The sequence below is a fragment of the Lacerta agilis genome, chromosome 12, assembly GCF_009819535.1.
Source record: "Lacerta agilis isolate rLacAgi1 chromosome 12, rLacAgi1.pri, whole genome shotgun sequence".
Taxonomy (NCBI): Eukaryota; Metazoa; Chordata; class Lepidosauria; order Squamata; family Lacertidae; genus Lacerta; species Lacerta agilis.
Genome location: NC_046323.1, coordinates 11,723,122 through 11,740,743, shown reverse-complemented (window position 1 = coordinate 11,740,743; position 17,622 = coordinate 11,723,122). Strand labels below are relative to the sequence as shown.

The window sequence follows — 17,622 nt, the reverse complement described above, 5'->3', positions numbered from 1 at the left end:
CATTTCTGAGATGGCTGTAGGAACTTAGTCATTATCTTAAAATCTAACACATTGCTTAATGTGCTGTGCTTTTAGGTAAAACTTTGCATGGGCGTTGTAGCCTTTTTTGTGTGGTTCAAATGACATGCTCAAGATCAGTTGTGCTTGCTTATGCCAAGCTTTGATCCAAAGAGAGAAGGAAGCTTGAAGAAGGGAACTTCTCTATATTATTTTTTAAAAAAAACCCTCTGCAGCACCCAAAAAGCCTCTAGAGAGTTTGGATTTGATATCCCGCTTTTCACTACCCGAAGGAGTCTCAAAGCGGCTAACATTCTCCTTTCCCTTCCTCCCCCACAACAAACACTCTGTGAGGTGAGTGGGGCTGAGAGACTTCAGAGAAGTGTGACTAGCCCAAGGTCACCCAGCAGCTGCATGTGGAGGAGCGGAGACGCGAACCCAGTTCCCCAGATAACGAGTCTACCGCTCTTAACCACTACACCACACTGGCTCTCGTTAGAGAGTTAGAGGACCCTCCTGAATAGTGCACAGTGGGGTATAAGGAGACACAATGGCAAGTTACAGTTGCCCCAAATTGGGCAATGACATTTTCGCAAGTTGTGTCCATTTTATTTTGCAGTATTGCTTGTGAAGGAGGGGTGGTCTGGTTTCTTCATCTACTCAGAAAATCTAAGCATGAGATTGATTCCCTATTTTCTGCTAACAGGAAGTAGCCAATACCCTTGCCAAGCTTAGCCTCCTTGCTCTGAGCCGTCTTGGCGGATATCTTCCTGGAGAACAAGCTACGCCTGAAAACCCAACCATCAGAAAAAGTCTTGCAGGCATGCTGACGCCTTATATTGCAAGAAAACTTGCTGTGGTTAATCCTGCCGAGGTACAAGAACAATTTAATACCCACGTTAATGTTTTTTCCACTTTTCTTGACAAGTATGCTGAGTATGTGAGTTCGGTATGAAAATGTAGTAATTGCAACAAAGAAAATTATACAGCCTTTATTGTCTTTAGGAAAGGAGTCTTGACTGAGGCACTTGGGAGCACCTTCAGTTCCCTGTGTTGCAGCCAGTGGATTTTTGTTTAAGATAGTGGAGTGTTAATAGAGATGTGTGGATACAGTAGTCATCCTACTATTTCTAACCTGTCGTGTCTTTCTTGCCAGATACTAAGGGCTATTTCACATGATATTACTGCTACAGTATTTTTGAGTGACTACTGCATATGGCAAACCAGGAATATGTGTGTGTGTGTGTGTGTGTGTGTGCGTGCGTGCAAACATAAGAGAGAAACAGTGCTTGCTGCACTCAATGGTTGCAGAATAGAGACCGTTTCAGATTACTTCTGTAGCGCTTGAAATCATAAAGTGTGCATCGAGCCAGAGCTGGAGTTTTTAAAAGCAAATTCCAAATAGGCTCGTGTTAAAGAATTAAAAAAAGAGGAAATAAATTGCACATTGAGAAAGCTAGAAGGGTTACAGTGGTCTTGTAGTGGTATTAAGCTGGTCGGATGTAGATGCTGTAAAAATAATAATGAAATATTTGTGTTGCATTTAAACCTGTTTTGCCATAACTGTTTCTTACCCTAGATTCTGAAAATGCTGAACAGCAACACAGAAAGCCCGTACCTTATTTGGAACAATAAGACAAGAGCTGAACTCCTTGAGTTCTTGGAATCTCAGCAGGAAAGCATGATTAAAAGAGTGAGGCACTTTTTCAAATTGTCGGGCTGGCTAGTTGGGAGTTTCTGAGGCCGGGAACTGAAAGAAGTAGCAAGTAATTCTTGTTGCTGGATTTCTCAGAATCATTAAACCGAGGTGTACAAAAGCCACACAGCCAGCTTTCTTTTAATGTACCAGGCCACAAAAGTTTGGTGTCCTCCCGTGGGATTTACAGATTTCATCTCCTCATTTCTCCATTTATGGATTTGCCGCAGGTCTCATGTTGTAAACAGCATCCTTTAACGAAAGCATATGTAAATAACTTTGATCCTAATTCGCCATCAGTGAATGGAAAGGCATCTTCAGTTCAGACATGACCTAAAACCAGGAGAGGTTCTTGCTAGCAGAGATGGAGGAGACAGTTTTTCCTGATTCCTTTATCCCCTTTGTTGCCTCTCATCTTGCTCTGGATGGAGATATTGAAGCAGTACAAGGGGCTGAGGGGTGACTTGTTTCCCCTCAGATAGATATTTGCCCTCAATTGAGTGATCGAGAGCTCTGTCTTTGCCAGTAGTAAAGCTCAAGTGTTGCTTAGCATCTCCTCCTCCTCCTCCTTGTTTGGCAATCACTTGTAGCCGAGTACAATTGTCATGCCTATTCAAGTTCTGCAGCTGGGGGTAAAAGAATGATTTCAAATTGGCCTGCTTTTGGTTGCAGGATTCCTCTCACAGTACCCCACGTGTTAAAAGATCATTGAGGGTTAAAGTGTGACCTGTGCAGGAATTAGCAACAGTCATGGGAAAGAACAGAAGTAATAGATATCCTCCCAAGTACTGGCCAATTCTCCCCCTACCTTCACCCGCCTACATTTCTAGCCTTTTCTTGCAAAGTAAATGAGAACTGAAATCAAATTCCATTCCCGCTTCATGTCTCCAAGCACAGTTGTGGTTGTTACACAGTCTAAATGCTTAAAGTAGACAATTGATATTGGGGGAATTGTACTGCTTTTGCATCCATACAGCTTAATGTTTTTACTATGGGAAGCTGCAAATATATTCAATTTATTTTTACTTTCTTAAGGGCGACTGTGATAAAAGCTATGGATCTGAATTCATCTTCAGCGATCATGCAAAAGAGCTTATTGTAGGAGAGATTTTTGTTAGAGTTTACAATGAAGTCCCCACATTCCAACTAGAGGTAAGATTCTACTTCTTGCTATTTGGTGAAGTCTTTTGGTTTTAAATTGGTTAATCCTTTTTTTTTTCTTTTTTCTTTTTTGCATATCAATACGAAACATGTTAGGTATTGAAGCTCCTTTCCTTGCTTTCCTTGTCAAAATATAGGATGTACTAATTTGTTCTCAGTAAATCATCAACACAGCAGATACGCTCAGAGGATCTATATCCTTTCCCTCTGAATTTTGTTACATGTTTGTTATAGCTCTTCCTTTGTTAAAAAATTCAAACGTTGGGAAAGAAGTGTTTTCAGAATGGAGTAACCCTATACCCTATTGAACTTCCTAGACTTTTATATAGCAGTCTTAAACTCTTCCTTTATTATAATCTTGTGAGGAAGCCTTGCTAAGTGAAGGTGAAACACTGCTTATGGATCCTGATAGAGCATTTGATTGTTCAACCCTTAACTGTAAATAGTTTGTAAAATATGGATACACTGTGTTAAGCAGCAGCAACAAAACGTTCTCCTTCCTATCTTTTTAATTTTCCTTCTTGCTTGTTACCCTACAGCTTCCGAAATCATTTGCTGCAAGCCTATTGGATTACATAGGCTCACAAGCCCAGTACCTTCATACATTAATGGCCATGACTCACACAGGGAAAGTGGAGTCGAACCAACATGGAGAGAGGCTCAGAAGGGTTGAGATGGCCTTGGAGGCTCTGAGAAATGTAATAAAACACAACCCAGGTAAACGAGGCATGTTGGACAACCTAAAACATTCCTGTCAAACGAAACCTCACTTTAGATTTTGGATGTTTTAAATGAATGCTTAGTCATACAGCTTATCACCAAACTAAAATGCTTGTTTAAGCAGATTACGGTGGTTTTTTTATATTTAAAAAAATGTTTTAGGATACCTTTGCTTGAAAGTAAGTGCTTAATTTAGTCCACTTTAACCATAGCAGCTGTCTTTCTCCACGTAGGTTCAGAATGTGAATGCATAGGTCACTTTAAGTTAATCTTCTCCCTTCTGCGTGTCCACGGAGCTGGTCAAGTCCAACAGCTGGCTCTGGAGGTAAAAAAAACAAAGCGATAACAGTTTCTTGCCATAGGAGAAAGTTCTTTACTTCGGAATATATTGTGTGGATTAATCAAAGCGGTGTTCACTTTTATGATAAATGTAAGGACGTTATTTTACACTCGGCCAGTAACAATTCTGGTTCTGGGCTTTGTAGCTAGAGAATGGAGTGCAGGACATCAAAATAGCTACCGTACATGACTTTAAATCTTCAGTTCACAGGCTATGCAAATAGTACTAAGGAATGTGCATTTAGCAGGCAGTAGAACACAGTGACTCTTGAAGTATTTGTCCAAATGTTATTTCCGAAGGCGACAGTGGCAGTCTTTATTTCTCACCGGAAGGAGCATCGTTGGGCAGAAGCAATGGCCCGAGTTGCCTTGACAAAAGTTTGCACCACCAACCATATCCAGAGTATTAAAAAGGGTTATTCCCTCGCCCACCCCTATACACCAATATCCACTCCCCCCTGGCTTACATTTCCACACCTATTTGCCTGTTCTAAGAAGCTGGATAAGTGGCAGACTTTTGGGGGGGGAGGGAGTCTTTTTTTCAGCCCACATGATCCCAGGTCATATTATCTGTTGTTACACAAATCAGATTTGGCTACCTCGCCAAGGACACATGAAGCCTTTGCATTGACCTCGCTCTGAATGGGTAGGGACAGCAATGCAGGGTTGGGAAGAGATAGAGAACTAGGGTCACGGCTTTTACCTGATGGTGCTCCTTCTGTTGCAAAATTAAAACTCATATTGTTCGAAAACAGCATTTGGTCAAATATTTCGAAAGACATTTTCTGCTATAAATATTCACAGAAAATTCAGAGCGGCCTCTCTGGAAGCAGAGCTCGAATTTGTGTATCCATTCAATACGTAGACAAGCAGCTACCTGCTTCCATACCAGTCTAGCAGTTTTTATTATTTTTCTTTCTTTCTTTCTTTCACAGGTGGTGAACATAGTGACTAGTAACCAAGAATGTGTAAATAATATTGCAGAAGCTATGGTTCTTTCCAACTTACTAGCCCTCCTACATTCACTGCCTTCAAGTACGTAGAGCGTATGTTTACTTATTCAGCGACAAAAATATACGTTTAGAAAACTTTAGATACCAAAAGAAAAAGAAAAACTTTTTCCTGCACAAGCGTGCATATAGAATTGTGGCTCCAACCTGGGAAGGGCATTGAGGTCTCAGGACTGTGTAGAGACAAACATTCTCTAAACTGGAGATCTTGCCCTCTGACTTCATATCTGTTGGGCAAATTATAGGAAGTCATTAATGAAGTAAAATTGCCTTTGTTGGGGTGTTGTCTTTGGCATTCAAAATAGATCTAGAGAAAACCCCTCAGTGAACATTAGGTCATACTTTCAGTATGTTTTCAGGATACACCCATTTTGTGAATATATTTTTGAAACACAAGTTTTTAATGTTGTGTTTTAAATTGGTGTTACCCGCGCTGGGACCTTAGTGTGAAGGGCAGCTAAAGGATGATGATGATGATGATGATCTTCTGCCTGACCTTTAACTTGGGGGTGAGATGAGGCAGAAGTCCCTTGAACGCTTCACTAACTGAACATCACAAATAATTGAAATTTTAAAAGGTTGCTATTTACTCAGATCCCTCTCCAACATTAACAGGGAGCATTTTAGCTTGATTGCATATGAATTGGTGATTAGATAGGTATTGCCATGTGGCCTTGATAGAGGAGAGGCTGCTGACTAGTAAATAGTCAAGAAGGCCAGCCATTCAGTACCCTAAATTACATTCGTTTAGCTAAACAGTATATCAGGAAACGGAAGACTCTAGCCTGCATTCTTATTACATTGGAAATCAGCTCTGTGGTGATAATTGGGTTTAAAAACTAAGAAAGATGTATTGTCATTTGTGGTGGGGGGTGTAATTATGTACACAAGTTCTGGAGGCAGGTAGTAATGGAGATTAGTATTATTGTTGGCAAACAAGGTCACCTTGGACACTAAGCTATGTCTCTCTATCCATTTGTGATGGTGCCAACGCTGACCTTAATTCTCGACGATCAATTCTGTATCTGTTGGTTGCTGCTCATCTAGTGATCTCTCAAGGGTGGAAGGACGCATCTTGTTATTCCTTGGATCTATGGTTCGAAAAAAGTCATTTTCATGGCCATTTCCAAAGAACTGACTCATAAAAACACATGCTGCCACGGGTGATGTGAACTCTTCTGACTTTGCTTTTGCTTGAGGGCTGTTTGTGATTTTTGTGACCACACAATCTCATGGCTGGCACATTCCCACTAAATGGGAGTTTATTGGGCACCATTCACGAATATTTGGCAGGCTTGGTAGAAATACAAACCTTGTATTCCACAGTGGAATCTATTTTATGGCATTCATTCTTTTTAAAGCTTTCTATGATAATGATTTCATTACCTAGTAGTCTTATTCCTGTTATCATGACTGTTTTTAATTATAGATAGGGTGAACCTACATAGCTCAGTTGGTTAGAACTTGGCGCTGATAAGGTTGCAGGTTCGATCCCCGCATGGGACAGCCGCATATGCCTTTATTGCAGGGGGTTGGACTAGGTGATCCTCAGGGTTCCTTCTAACTATACAATTCTGTGAAAGCCACTTCTTTCTCTATTAGGGACTTTTAAGGAAAGGGCTAGACCTGTGATGTTTTTATTGTATTGTTTGATATGTATGTGATTTTTTATATATGCATATGTTTTAATTTTACTAGTGCTTAGTTCTTTGGCTTAAGCTGATCTTTCATAGCACTGTTTTTTAAATACCTTTGCTGACCTTGGAACTAAATCCGTGGAAGGCTTTTGTTTTGTCTCATAAACAGCTCTTTGCTAAATAGAGACACATAAAAGCTGGGTTTCGCTCACAGTTTTTCCTCTTGGCAGGTCGGCAGCTTGTTCTCGAAACACTGTATGCTTTGACATCCAGTACCAAAATCGTTAAAGAGGCCATGGCAAAAGGTACAGTGAACTCTGTTGTTCTTCGTTGCTTTTGGAATCCAAAAGTAATGTTTCGAATTTTCTGTGATTGGAAGAGGCAGCAGTTCGTTCATTTTTATCTATCGGAATATTCATAGACTGCCATAAGGCCCTCTGTTTCTCTGTCCTTTCCTAGGTGCTTTAATCTACTTACTTGATATGTTCTGCAACTCAACACATCCCCAGGTTCGATCTCAGACTGCAGAGCTTTTTGCTAAAATGACAGCCGACAAGCTGGTTGGTCCAAAGGTGAGTGTGTTTCGCTTCATGTCTGGGAAGTGTAACTGGCCCTTTTAAAAGCATGCTTTTAACACTAAATAGCACACTGTCTGTTAGGCTTGATATGCAACATGCTTATAAAAAATGCTGTCCAACCCTGTACTAGGAGTTAACATTACACAGGACGTATTCATCTTTATCATCCTTTCATATGGGCTGGGAAACAGGCCACGAAGCTGCTGTTACCATGGCCTCCCATTACACCTAAGCTAGCAAACTATGATTAATAGCTTCCCAGCAAACGAGGATAAATAAGCCGGCTTTGAAATATGACTTACTGTCATTCCTTATTTGGAAGCCATTAGTCATAGTTTTCCTGGTTTGGACGCAAGAGGAATTGGCAACGTCTTCCTGCCTTGGTTTTTCCACTTAACGTGAAGGGTGGGGAGAGCCAAGTGGCTGCCTGCCTGTTCGTAGCTCGGCTTCTCAATCCAAGATCTAATTGTCTGGATGCAGCCAATGTGCATCACTTCAAATAAATAGCCCTCACGTGGTGCAAGCTTTACATTTCATTCTCTGCAAGCTACTAGTCTTGTAGAGCAACATGCTGGTTGGAAAACATGGGAACCTAAGAAGAACTGTTCTGGATCAGGCCAGCGGCCCATTTGGTCCAGCATATAATACTCGCAATGGCCAACCACATGCCTGTGGGAAGTCATAACCAGGAGTATAGCAGCATTCTCCCCAAATGTGAATCCCAGCAACAGGTACCCTGAGGCATGCTGCCTTCAACAGTGGACATAGTAGCCATTGATAGCCTTAGTCATCATGAGTTGTGAAACTTATAATAATAGTAATAATTTATTATTTGTATGCCGCCCATCTGACTGGGTTGCCGCAGCCACTCTGGGAGGCTTCCAACAAATTAAAACGTTAAACACAGTAAGACATCAAACATTAAAAGCATCCCTGTACAGAGCTGCCTTCAGATGTCCTCTAAAAGTCAGATATTTGCTTATTTCCTTGACATCTGATGGGAGAGCATTCCACGGGGCGGGTGCAACTACCAAGAAGGTACCTGTCACCTCGCAGCGAGGAAAGAGTCAGAAGGCTGTCAGAGCTGGATCTCTCTGTCTGGGCTGAGCAATGGGGATTCGATTCACAATGCCCATCCATCAAGTTCAGTTTAGGTCATTCCGAGGCAGGGGGGGTAACTGAAGGACTCTTCACAAGACAGGTCATTATCCAAACAATAGTCAGCCATACAAAGACATTCCCCACACAGGTTTAAGAATTGCTGTCTGTCGAGAAGTCAAATTCCTTTCAAAAACATTTTCCACGTGCTTTGCTAGATGTCAGTATTACAAACTGTTCATTTGATTAACTAGAAACCTTTTGTTAGCGGTGACAGACTCTGCAATCTGGTGTGTTCTTTTCTAGGTTAGAATTACCCTAATGAAGTTTCTACCTGGTGTCTTTATGGATGCCATGAGAGATAACCCTGAAGCTGCTGTTCACATTTTTGAAGGAACGCATGAAAATCCAGAGTTGATATGGAATGACAACTCCAGAGAGAAAGTGTCTACAACTGTTCGAGAAATGATGCTAGAGTATGTCCCAGTAGTGGTGAATAATGGTTCTACTTGTGTAGTCAGTTTTTGTGGTAAAATGTAGCAGAACTGTATAGCAACAATTAGATTCAGTTTGGAATCCTCTGTGATTGTAGTACAGGGTCTATTCCAGGTGGCATAATGCAAAAAATATAACCAGATATTCTGTATTGATCAAAATTGCTGAAAACGATTAGAGTGCAAATAAGCCAGTTTGTTTTTAATCTCAGGTGAGGGGAGAGTTTAGAATTTAATTGGTTTTTAGCCAATTTGTTAATGGGTTTTCTGTCTTCTTCTTTTTAAAGGCACTTTAAACTACAGAGAGACAACCCTGATATTAACTGGAAGGTAAGCAAAAATTAAATGTTAAGGAGGAAATTAAGACAAAACATGGGTGTGATTTTCCTTCGTATCATTTTGCATTTTCTGGTTTTTGTTTTTTTGTTACTGTGTACCATGACTAATAGCATGAAACTGCACTGTGGGACAGAGGCAGGGAGGAACTTATGAAACTCCGGATGTTCCTGGACTAAAACTCCCATCCGCTCTGACCACATCATGCTACTTTTGGGGTGATGGGAGCAGGAGCCCAGCATCCACTGGGTGTCTGCAGCTTCAACAGCCCTGCTGCAGTTTTCTACATTGATACGGACCCTTATAATCGTAGTTGGGCTCACAGCTGTGTTTCTAGCCCCACTCCCTTTCTAATAAACCAAATGTAACTTTCCTAATGCACGAACTCAGTGACATTTCCCCCCCCCCTTTCTCGTTGATCCAGCTGCCTGAGGACTTTGCTGTGGTGTATGGTGAAGCAGAGGGCGAACTTTCTGTAGGAGGGGTCTTCCTAAGAATCTTTATTGCCCAGCCGGCCTGGGTGCTACGAAAACCTAGGGAATTTCTCATTGCACTGTTAGAAAAATTCACCGAACTCCTGGAGAAAAACAACCCCCATGTAAGTGGAGTCGATAGGTTGCGTGTTAGCTTTGTGCAACTGAATTTGTGAAAACGAGCTCCAGTCCACTGAAAGCTGCTGCTGCTATTATTGTTACTACTTCCTACCACCGTTTGTTTCAGTTATGAATAGCTTACCCTGAGCAGTTTACAATAAAGCCTTTGAGGATGCAGTTAGTTCTGCTTCTTACTCTGTAAACCTGCCTAGGCTTGTGCTGTGAAATACAGCCATACCTCGGGTTACGGCCGCTTCAGATTGTGCACCGCGCCAAACCCGGAAGTATTGGAATGGGTTACTTCCGGGTTTGGCACTTCGCGTATGCGCAGAAGCGGCAAATCCCAACCTGCGTGTGTACAGGCACAGCACTGCGGGTTACGAACGCACCTCCCGCACGGATTGCGTTCGCAACCCGAGTGTCCACTGTAATTTGCACATAACAGCAGTAAACCCATGGTGGTTGAAGGCAGTAGGAGAGCAATTCGTTTAGTTTGAAGAACAATGAATGAATGGCCACTAAATGAATGCATCCTGGCACAAGCCATTGTGCAGCATGCAGTTGCGTAAGTGATCAGGCAGCTGTTTGAAACAGCTTATGCGCATGCGTTAGATCTGTGCGTGCAGTTTGGGTTTTCCCCATATAAGATTCTGGCCGAAGAAACGGTAACTGCTCAGTATGTTGAAGAGGTTCTTATTCAGGTTATGGCTGTCATTCTCTGCTTCTTAACAAGATAATCCTATGTTCTCACAAAATAATCAAGATGTTCATACATGCAACTCCTGAGTGTCATTAAACAGTTGATTGTAAACTGGCCGCTCATTGACTGACTTCAATAGCGGAGCAGGAGATTTCATTGACTTGCTCTGTGCTTTGTGTTCCGAAACAGGGGGAAACTTTAGAAACTTTAACAACAGCGACGGTGTGCCTCTTTAGTGCTCAGCCTCAGCTGGCAGACCAAGTTCCCCCTCTTGGTCATCTTCCCAAGATTCTCCAGGCCCTGAATCACAAGAACAACGCCATTCCGAAAAGCGCCATGCGCGTCATACACATGCTGTCTGATAATGAGGTATGAGGATATGGGTTTATTGTGTTATTGTTTGCTGGAAGAACTTTCATCTCGGGTGCTTGTTGTATGTTTCTGATGTAGTAGATTGGATTTCAATCCCCCCCCCCACCGAAACCAGTACCAAGGATGGTAAGTCTGGCTAGGCACAGTATAAAACAGGGTTCAGTTAAAACATATTACACCACAGATTAGATTGTCTCCAGCTGGGATCATAGTATATAAAACTGTCAACTCAGTCAGTTGAAGAGATCAGGTCCATGCACGCTTCAACCTATTCACATTGCAGGCAAACTGTTGCTTCCAGTCTCTCAGCATGTGGCAACCCCAACACTATCCTGATGTGGTGCCCTAAAATATGTTGGTTGCCTAGTTGTTTGAACTCTCTATCAATCAATAGTTTGAATTAATCCAGAGCATGGAAAATTAGCAGCAGTTAGCTTTAAGGAATGTTGCCTACTACTTCTGCAGCCCAGGTTGGAAAATGAGTGTGTTAACTCATGTTGGTATGCTAGACATTTCTTGGCATCTTATAACCTTATCTTTTAAATGAGAATCATAATAGCCTAAATAAAACTGCTGTTCCCCCCCCCCAGCTTTGTGTTCGCTCAATGGCAGCGCTAGAAACCATTGGACCCGTGATGAATGGAATGAAGAAACGGCCAGATACGATTGGAGTAGCCTGTGAAGCACTTAATCGAATGTTTCAAAAGGAACAAAATGATCTTGTAGTCCAAGTAAGGAAGCTAGAACCGTGCCCTTTAAAGGCATTTGTATAGCAATCTAAATGTGTGTCCATTCAATTTGTTACGCTTGCTTTGTGGTGTGGAATGAAAGTATTTCCCTGTGGCAGCTTGTGTGTGGGTTGCTTAGGGCGAAAGAAAAAGTGAGGCTCACTTTGCAAAGCTGCGGGTGGAATGTCCTTGCATTAACATGCATCCTTGCTCACACATGCATCCGTTATTTTCTAAGAGCTTAGGCCTAGAGTGACTGCACACCACAGGGGTGTTGCCATGCATGCCGATATCCGTAATACACCACAAATATCTCCCTGAGTTACTAGCCGAGTTCCATGTGCAACGCTAAATGCAGTGTCCCTAACATTTGCTGTTTGGAGTACCTTACCAGTAGGAGCAGTGTGTATTGAATGGCCAAACAGAGGCACATGCTTGTGCAGAAAAGGAATCTGGTATAGAATAAGGCATTTGTGTACAGCAATAATCCTGCATCTCAGGGCAAGCCTAACTCCAATGGTGCATGCCACTCATTACTTCCTCGGTCATTGCTGAAGATTTTGGTAATAGTCGTACCTTGGAAGTCAGCAATCCGTTCCGGAGGTCTGTTCGACTTCCAAAATGTCCGAAAACCAAATCACGGCTTCTGATTGGCTGCAGCAAGCTCCTGTAGCCAATCAAGCCGCATCGGACATTTGGGTTCCAAAAGAATGTTCAAAAACCAGAACTATCACTTCTGGGTTTGTAGCGTTTGGGAGCCAAAATGTCCGAGTTCCAGGGTGCTCGGGATCCCAGGTACAACTGTACCTATCTGTCTATTAGAGCTGGAGTTGTCTTTACCATAAAATCATGTGGAATTGCTGGGTAAGGTGGTGAATTCATCCTTTTGTATTTCTGCTGTGGTTCTGGGTGGCCAAATCTGAGATGACCCGAATGGCTGAGTTACTTTTCTTCGCGTGACATAGGCAGGAGAGCAAAGAATTCTGGGAGGCAGGCGAGGTCCCTCAGCTCTTTGTCTTTCTGCCTGATGGATAGGAGCGCTTCTTGCTTTGGAATGCCCTTGGACTATCATTAAGTACCCTGTAATCTTGTTTTGCAGGCTTTGAAAGTAGAGTTGGTTCCATATCTTCTGCGGCTGCTTGAAGGCGTCGGCCTTGAGAATCTGGATAGCCCCTCGGCCACGAAAGCTCAGATCGTTAAAGCTTTGAAATCTATGTCTCGCAGTCTGCAGTATGGAGAGCAGGTAAAGCACCCTGAATTCCTTCCAGTTGAGGTATCTGCATTTTGTATTTTTGACCCCCCCAAAAAATGCTCCAGATTTGTGCAATTACAAAAGCTGCTGCTAATAGCAGGGTCAGCTTCATAATGACAGCAGCCAGTTATAGATAAAGAACAGCGGGGGGAATGAAACAAACGTCTCCTGGGCTTTGTTGTTCTTGCAGGTGAATGAAATACTGTCTCGTTCCTCCGTGTGGAGTGCCTTCAAAGATCAGAAACATGACTTGTTCATTTCTGAGACTCAAACAGCAGGATACCTCACTGGTCAGTAAACATTCTAATTTAGGCTTTTCCTGTTGTGTTTCCCTCCTTTTGTGTATCATGTGGCTTGTTTATTCTGGGATAAGACCTTAATTCAGTCCCCTTAATTTGATAATAGAATTGTAAGGTTGGAAAAGGGGCCACATGGATCAATGGATGCTCCAATTTGACTTCAGCTTTAATTCTGGACCTGTCCCAGGGTAGAAATTTGAAGGGGGCAAATGATTAATGTGTCAGTTACAAACCTCCTCGGGACACTACGGAGTGATGCCTCACTTTTGCTTCAAAGTGCTTTGCTGTCTGTACTTCCCTTGCGTCTGGTTTCTTTCTCCCCCAGGTATCTCCTCTCCTTCCCTTCTATCTGGTAGCAGTCCTCTTCATCTCAGAAGTGGGCTTTAGATCTACTTTGGCAGGCAGCTTGCTAAACTTCTCTCTAGCACTCTCTAAAAGCAGGTAGATACCACTTTGCTCAGTGCATGCTGCATCTGCGCAGTTCCTAGAACGAAATGCTTCCTTAGATGCATGGCAATACAGTTGTAGCGGACATGTGGCTGTTGTAGAACATTGCACAGTGGCACGTTTTGGAACTCTTGATTTTTATTCCCCTGCGACTTGTGACATCAGGGTTCCAAATGGTAGGTGCCTGAGAGTACGTATCAGTGGTTCTCAAACTCCCTCTCCCCCCGCACGGACCACTTGAAAATTTTCAACGGGCCATTTAGTATTTTCTTCTATAGCTCAAAAGAAGAATCCACACTTGCCTAGTCTTGCCTTTCTAATATGATGGATAGATTAACTATGAAAGCAAGCAGCGTTTTTTGCTTCCACACTAACATTGTTGGAACAAGGGACATGTTGCAAAAATGAGAGGTACCTCTAATCGGCAAAGCTCGTAGGCTTATTATGAAAACAGCTGACCCACCGTCTCATTGGCCAGTTTAATCATCCTGCCCTGGTCCAAACAGCCTAAAAAACAAAACAAGTTTAGGGTGAAGTTCAGATAGTCTTGTCTGTTTTGCAACCTTTCTGCGGACGGACCATAGTTTGAAAACCTCTGGTATATGTATGTATATGTGTGTGTGTATATATGTAAATGTATATGTATGTTTTTGTGGCTATATTATTGCAGTTGAGTTAAAACATAAATCCTAGATAACATAGTGACTGGTGATATGGAAATCTGATCTCCAGTAACATGTGTATCAATCTAGTGAAATGTAAGCTGGACACAAATGTCAAGGGTAAGACAGATCACTCTGGTTTGTCTGCGCAGAACTAACAGCTTTGAAAACACTCAAGTTTATGATAAAGCTTTTTAAAGAAAACTGTTTGTTCCTTCCCATCTTTCCCCCCTGGTACAGGTCCTGGAGTTGCTGGCTATCTTACTGCGGGAAGGTCTTCATCGGTTCTGCCCAGTGTCCCCCCTCCAGTAGACCACGAAGCTGGAGATCACAGCTAAAGGACATGCAAGGCCTGTGCAAGAGACTCCGAAACAGACTGGCGGGGGTGAGGAAGGCCCCATTCCTTGGCCTGTCCATTGAAACAGATTTCTGCCTGCCTTTCCAGTTTCATGACAGTGTTATTCCTTTTTCTATGAATATATTTTTTTTAGGGGGGAAAGAAAAGTTTCCACGATCCTATCACACTGTAACATAAGAAGAAAGTACTTTGGGGGTCAGCCTAAAGGGGTACGCAAGAAGTTTTTGTTTCTTGCTGTACGTAAGCACATTTTTTTTGTTCCTTTATATTTTTGTTTACAAGACTGTGAATCGAAACACTTTTTCCTAGTTTTTTGTATTTTATGAGCTGAGCATGACTGAAGTTGAACTGCAGTCTCGGAAGAAATTGGGCTAAATCACTTGATCCTCCTACTCCTCTCCAAGTTGGACAAGATAATCCTCCCAAAACTTGACAGACTTGGCGTTTGCCTCTCTCCTCAATCATTAACGTTTCCTTCACCGGACCTAACAAGATATTTGTATGTATAACTGGCTTTACCAAATTGAAAAATTAAAATGCAGCAAAAAAAAAAACTATTTAAAAATGACGTTAACATGTTATATATAAAAAGCATAGTGTAATTGTGATATGTTCTATACATTATCCAGTATATAAAACTTTCTATATTGAATGTACATTATACAGATCATTCGTATGTACATAAAATTTTAAAAAATAAAGGGAACTGAACGCCTTGTTAATGTGACAGACTTGTACTTCTGCTGTTGTATTCCTTTGTAAAGCTGGAAAGAAAATGTGGGTTTTGGTGAGATGCCTGGAATTTATTTTGAGGGCAAGAGAACCAAACAATACCAACAAAAAATCTGCATCTTTGATGGCCCACAAGATGTTTCAGGACTACAATTCCCATCATCCCTGGTCCTGCTAGCTGGGGATGGTGTGGGAGTTGTAGTCCAACAGCAGCTGGCGACTCCAGTTTGAGAAACACTGCTGGGAATGCATCTCTTAGGGCTGAATAAATGACTCACCCCTGCTTTAAAAAAAACAGAAGGAGCTTTAGGCAAAACCCAGTGTGCAATTGAGTAGGAATCTTACCTTTCTCTGCAGTTGGTGGGTTGCATAAAATGTATCAAAATTCTGATGGCAGGCCTATTCTAGACCTTCCCCCTTGGGTTTAGATGGCCCAACACGTAAGCAAAAAGTTTGGTTTCTCCTCTGTTCTGAGTGAAGCCATTTTGTCTGCAAGAACACTATTCATCAAGTGAAAGATCAGTAAATGAATTGTTGCTAGTAGAATTAGTAAGAGTGAGTTTACTTAAGAAATATCCATAATTGAGAACAGTGTCGAATCTACAGTCCCCTGCCCCATAAGCTTTCAGCCTAATTTAAAGAAAGAATGCAGTGCCATCATGACTTTAAGCAAGCAAAATATTACAGATGTGCACTCAGGTGTTTGGCTTGGTCCTGCAGCTCTTGTCTTGCAATGACTGAGAGGTGAACTTCATCGGGCCCGTCTGCTATGCGTAACGTCCGGATGTAGGCAAACCTGCAGGAGGACAGAGCAGTTGCAGATGGTCTGGCCATTTCAGCACCGCAACAGGAAGGCTTGCTGGTTTATACCTTAGGTCTCTACCTCCAGTTATATAGAATTGTAGAGTTAGAAGGGAATTGAGGCTCAAATCCATCCCCACCTTCTCTTAACATACCAAGGACAGCTTTTGATGATACAGACTTCATACTCTAGCCTAAGCTGGTGCCCTCCAGATGTTGCAAGACTACAATTCCCCTCACCACGTTGGCCAAAACTGATGGGAGTTGTAGTCAGGAACATCTGGAGGCAAACAAGTTGGAGACCACTGTAAGTCTCATCAAAGTTCAGCACATAAGCATCTTGGCCCTTTCAGCGCAGACAGTGGGGCTTTTAAAATGTGCAACTTCAGCAGAATCATTTTTTTATTTTATTTAAAAAACACCCACTGCTTGATTGTAAAACAAAAACAACTCTAAGCAGTTTATAAGAATAATGCCATATACAGATTCGGCTTTGGAAAGGACTTTGTAGGTCAAATCCAACCAAACCCACCATGCAGAAGTTGTGGGACACAGTACTGTACATGGATTTCTGGTAGGGCAAAATTCCCAGGATTAAATGACTATAAAAGCATATAACACTTGTGGCTCAAAAGCTCGTACTGTTAATTTAAATTTTGTATTACTCTCAGACCGACTTTTGAATAAGAGAGCACTAGATACATTCTTTAAATAAAATTAAGCTCAACTAGTATACCTTTTTTTAAAAAAAAATTAGATTAAAATGTGAGCAAAGGAAATTTTTTAATTCAGTCCCAACGGCTTAGATTAAGCATGGTTTGTTGGATCACCTCTTCCACCTTATCCCATGTGCTTCCAAGCAACTGAAACTCAAAGCAAGAGCAAGCTTTGGAGAAACAAGGCTTGTTATCTCATCTGCGAGACAACTTGTGGTTTGTTGAACAAACCATGGTTAAAGCAAACCATGGCTCAGCTTTATGTGCAAACATAGCAGGAGCTTGACACTGCACCTGTGTGTTTGCAGCTAAAGGAGGAGTTTTGAGCCTCTGCTGAGCCACCATGGACAGCTTGTGGGATGTGTTTGGCTTACAATATTAGCCTGTCCTAAGAATAAATTTCACTTACATTTCAGCCAATGGGAAGTCTTGGCAGACTCCGGCACCTCCACAAACTTGAATGGCGCAGTCAATCACTTTAAGGACAGCTCGGGGAGCCACCACTTTGATCATCGCAACCTGTAAAGATGAGGGAAAGCTTTTTTAAAAAAGATTTGCTCATGAACAAACAAGCAAAACCCTATGACAACAAGCAGGCTTGCAATTCAGAAAAGATGCTCTCCAAGAAAAGTTAAAAGGTTGCTGTATTTGCCAAAATATAGTTGTACCTCGGAAGTCAAACGGAATCCGTTCCGGAAATTCATTCAACTTCCAAAAAGTTTGGAAACCAAGGCGTGGCTTCCGGTGGGCTGCAGGAAGCTCCTGCAACCCATCGGAAGCCGCGGTGTACATTCGGGTTCCAAAGAACATTCGCAAACCAGAACACTCACTTCTGGGTTTGTGGCGTTCGGGGGCCAAAATGTTCGACTCTCAAGGCATTCAGGATTCAAGGAACA

General features: G+C 42.1%; 2 protein-coding genes across 5 annotated transcripts in view; one reads left to right on the top strand and one right to left on the bottom strand.

The window, feature by feature from the left end:
- Positions 1–15,204, top strand: part of DNAJC13 (DnaJ heat shock protein family (Hsp40) member C13) — a 62,851-nt gene extending 47,647 nt beyond the window's left edge. For 3 of the 4 annotated variants that reach the window (XM_033166186.1, XM_033166185.1, XM_033166184.1), the window contains 16 exons: positions 704–871; positions 1,577–1,690; positions 2,729–2,845; positions 3,394–3,571; positions 3,808–3,899; positions 4,849–4,948; positions 6,791–6,865; positions 7,020–7,132; positions 8,543–8,712; positions 9,018–9,060; positions 9,491–9,664; positions 10,549–10,728; positions 11,322–11,462; positions 12,559–12,702; positions 12,902–13,001; positions 14,360–15,204. In XM_033166186.1, coding sequence (XP_033022077.1) covers positions 704–871; positions 1,577–1,690; positions 2,729–2,845; positions 3,394–3,571; positions 3,808–3,899; positions 4,849–4,948; positions 6,791–6,865; positions 7,020–7,132; positions 8,543–8,712; positions 9,018–9,060; positions 9,491–9,664; positions 10,549–10,728; positions 11,322–11,462; positions 12,559–12,702; positions 12,902–13,001; positions 14,360–14,457 — 2,007 coding nt within the window. In that variant the 3' untranslated portion in view covers positions 14,458–15,204. Of the gene's footprint in view, positions 1–703; positions 872–1,576; positions 1,691–2,728; positions 2,846–3,393; positions 3,572–3,807; positions 3,900–4,848; positions 4,949–6,790; positions 6,866–7,019; positions 7,133–8,542; positions 8,713–9,017; positions 9,061–9,490; positions 9,665–10,548; positions 10,729–11,321; positions 11,463–12,558; positions 12,703–12,901; positions 13,002–13,335; positions 13,452–14,359 lie in introns of all 4 variants that reach the window. The other variant, XR_004427691.1, reaches the window with a different exon arrangement.
- Positions 15,205–15,752: 548 nt separating this feature from the next.
- The window catches only part of ACAD11 (acyl-CoA dehydrogenase family member 11), a 33,845-nt gene continuing 31,975 nt past the window's right edge, over positions 15,753–17,622 (bottom strand). Inside the window, exons 19-20 of the mRNA XM_033166194.1 lie at positions 17,136–17,245; positions 15,753–16,005 (exon numbers count right to left, since the gene is read on the bottom strand). Of these exons, the coding sequence (XP_033022085.1) occupies positions 15,891–16,005; positions 17,136–17,245 (225 nt within the window). The 3' untranslated portion in view covers positions 15,753–15,890. The remainder of the gene's footprint in view (positions 16,006–17,135; positions 17,246–17,622) is intronic.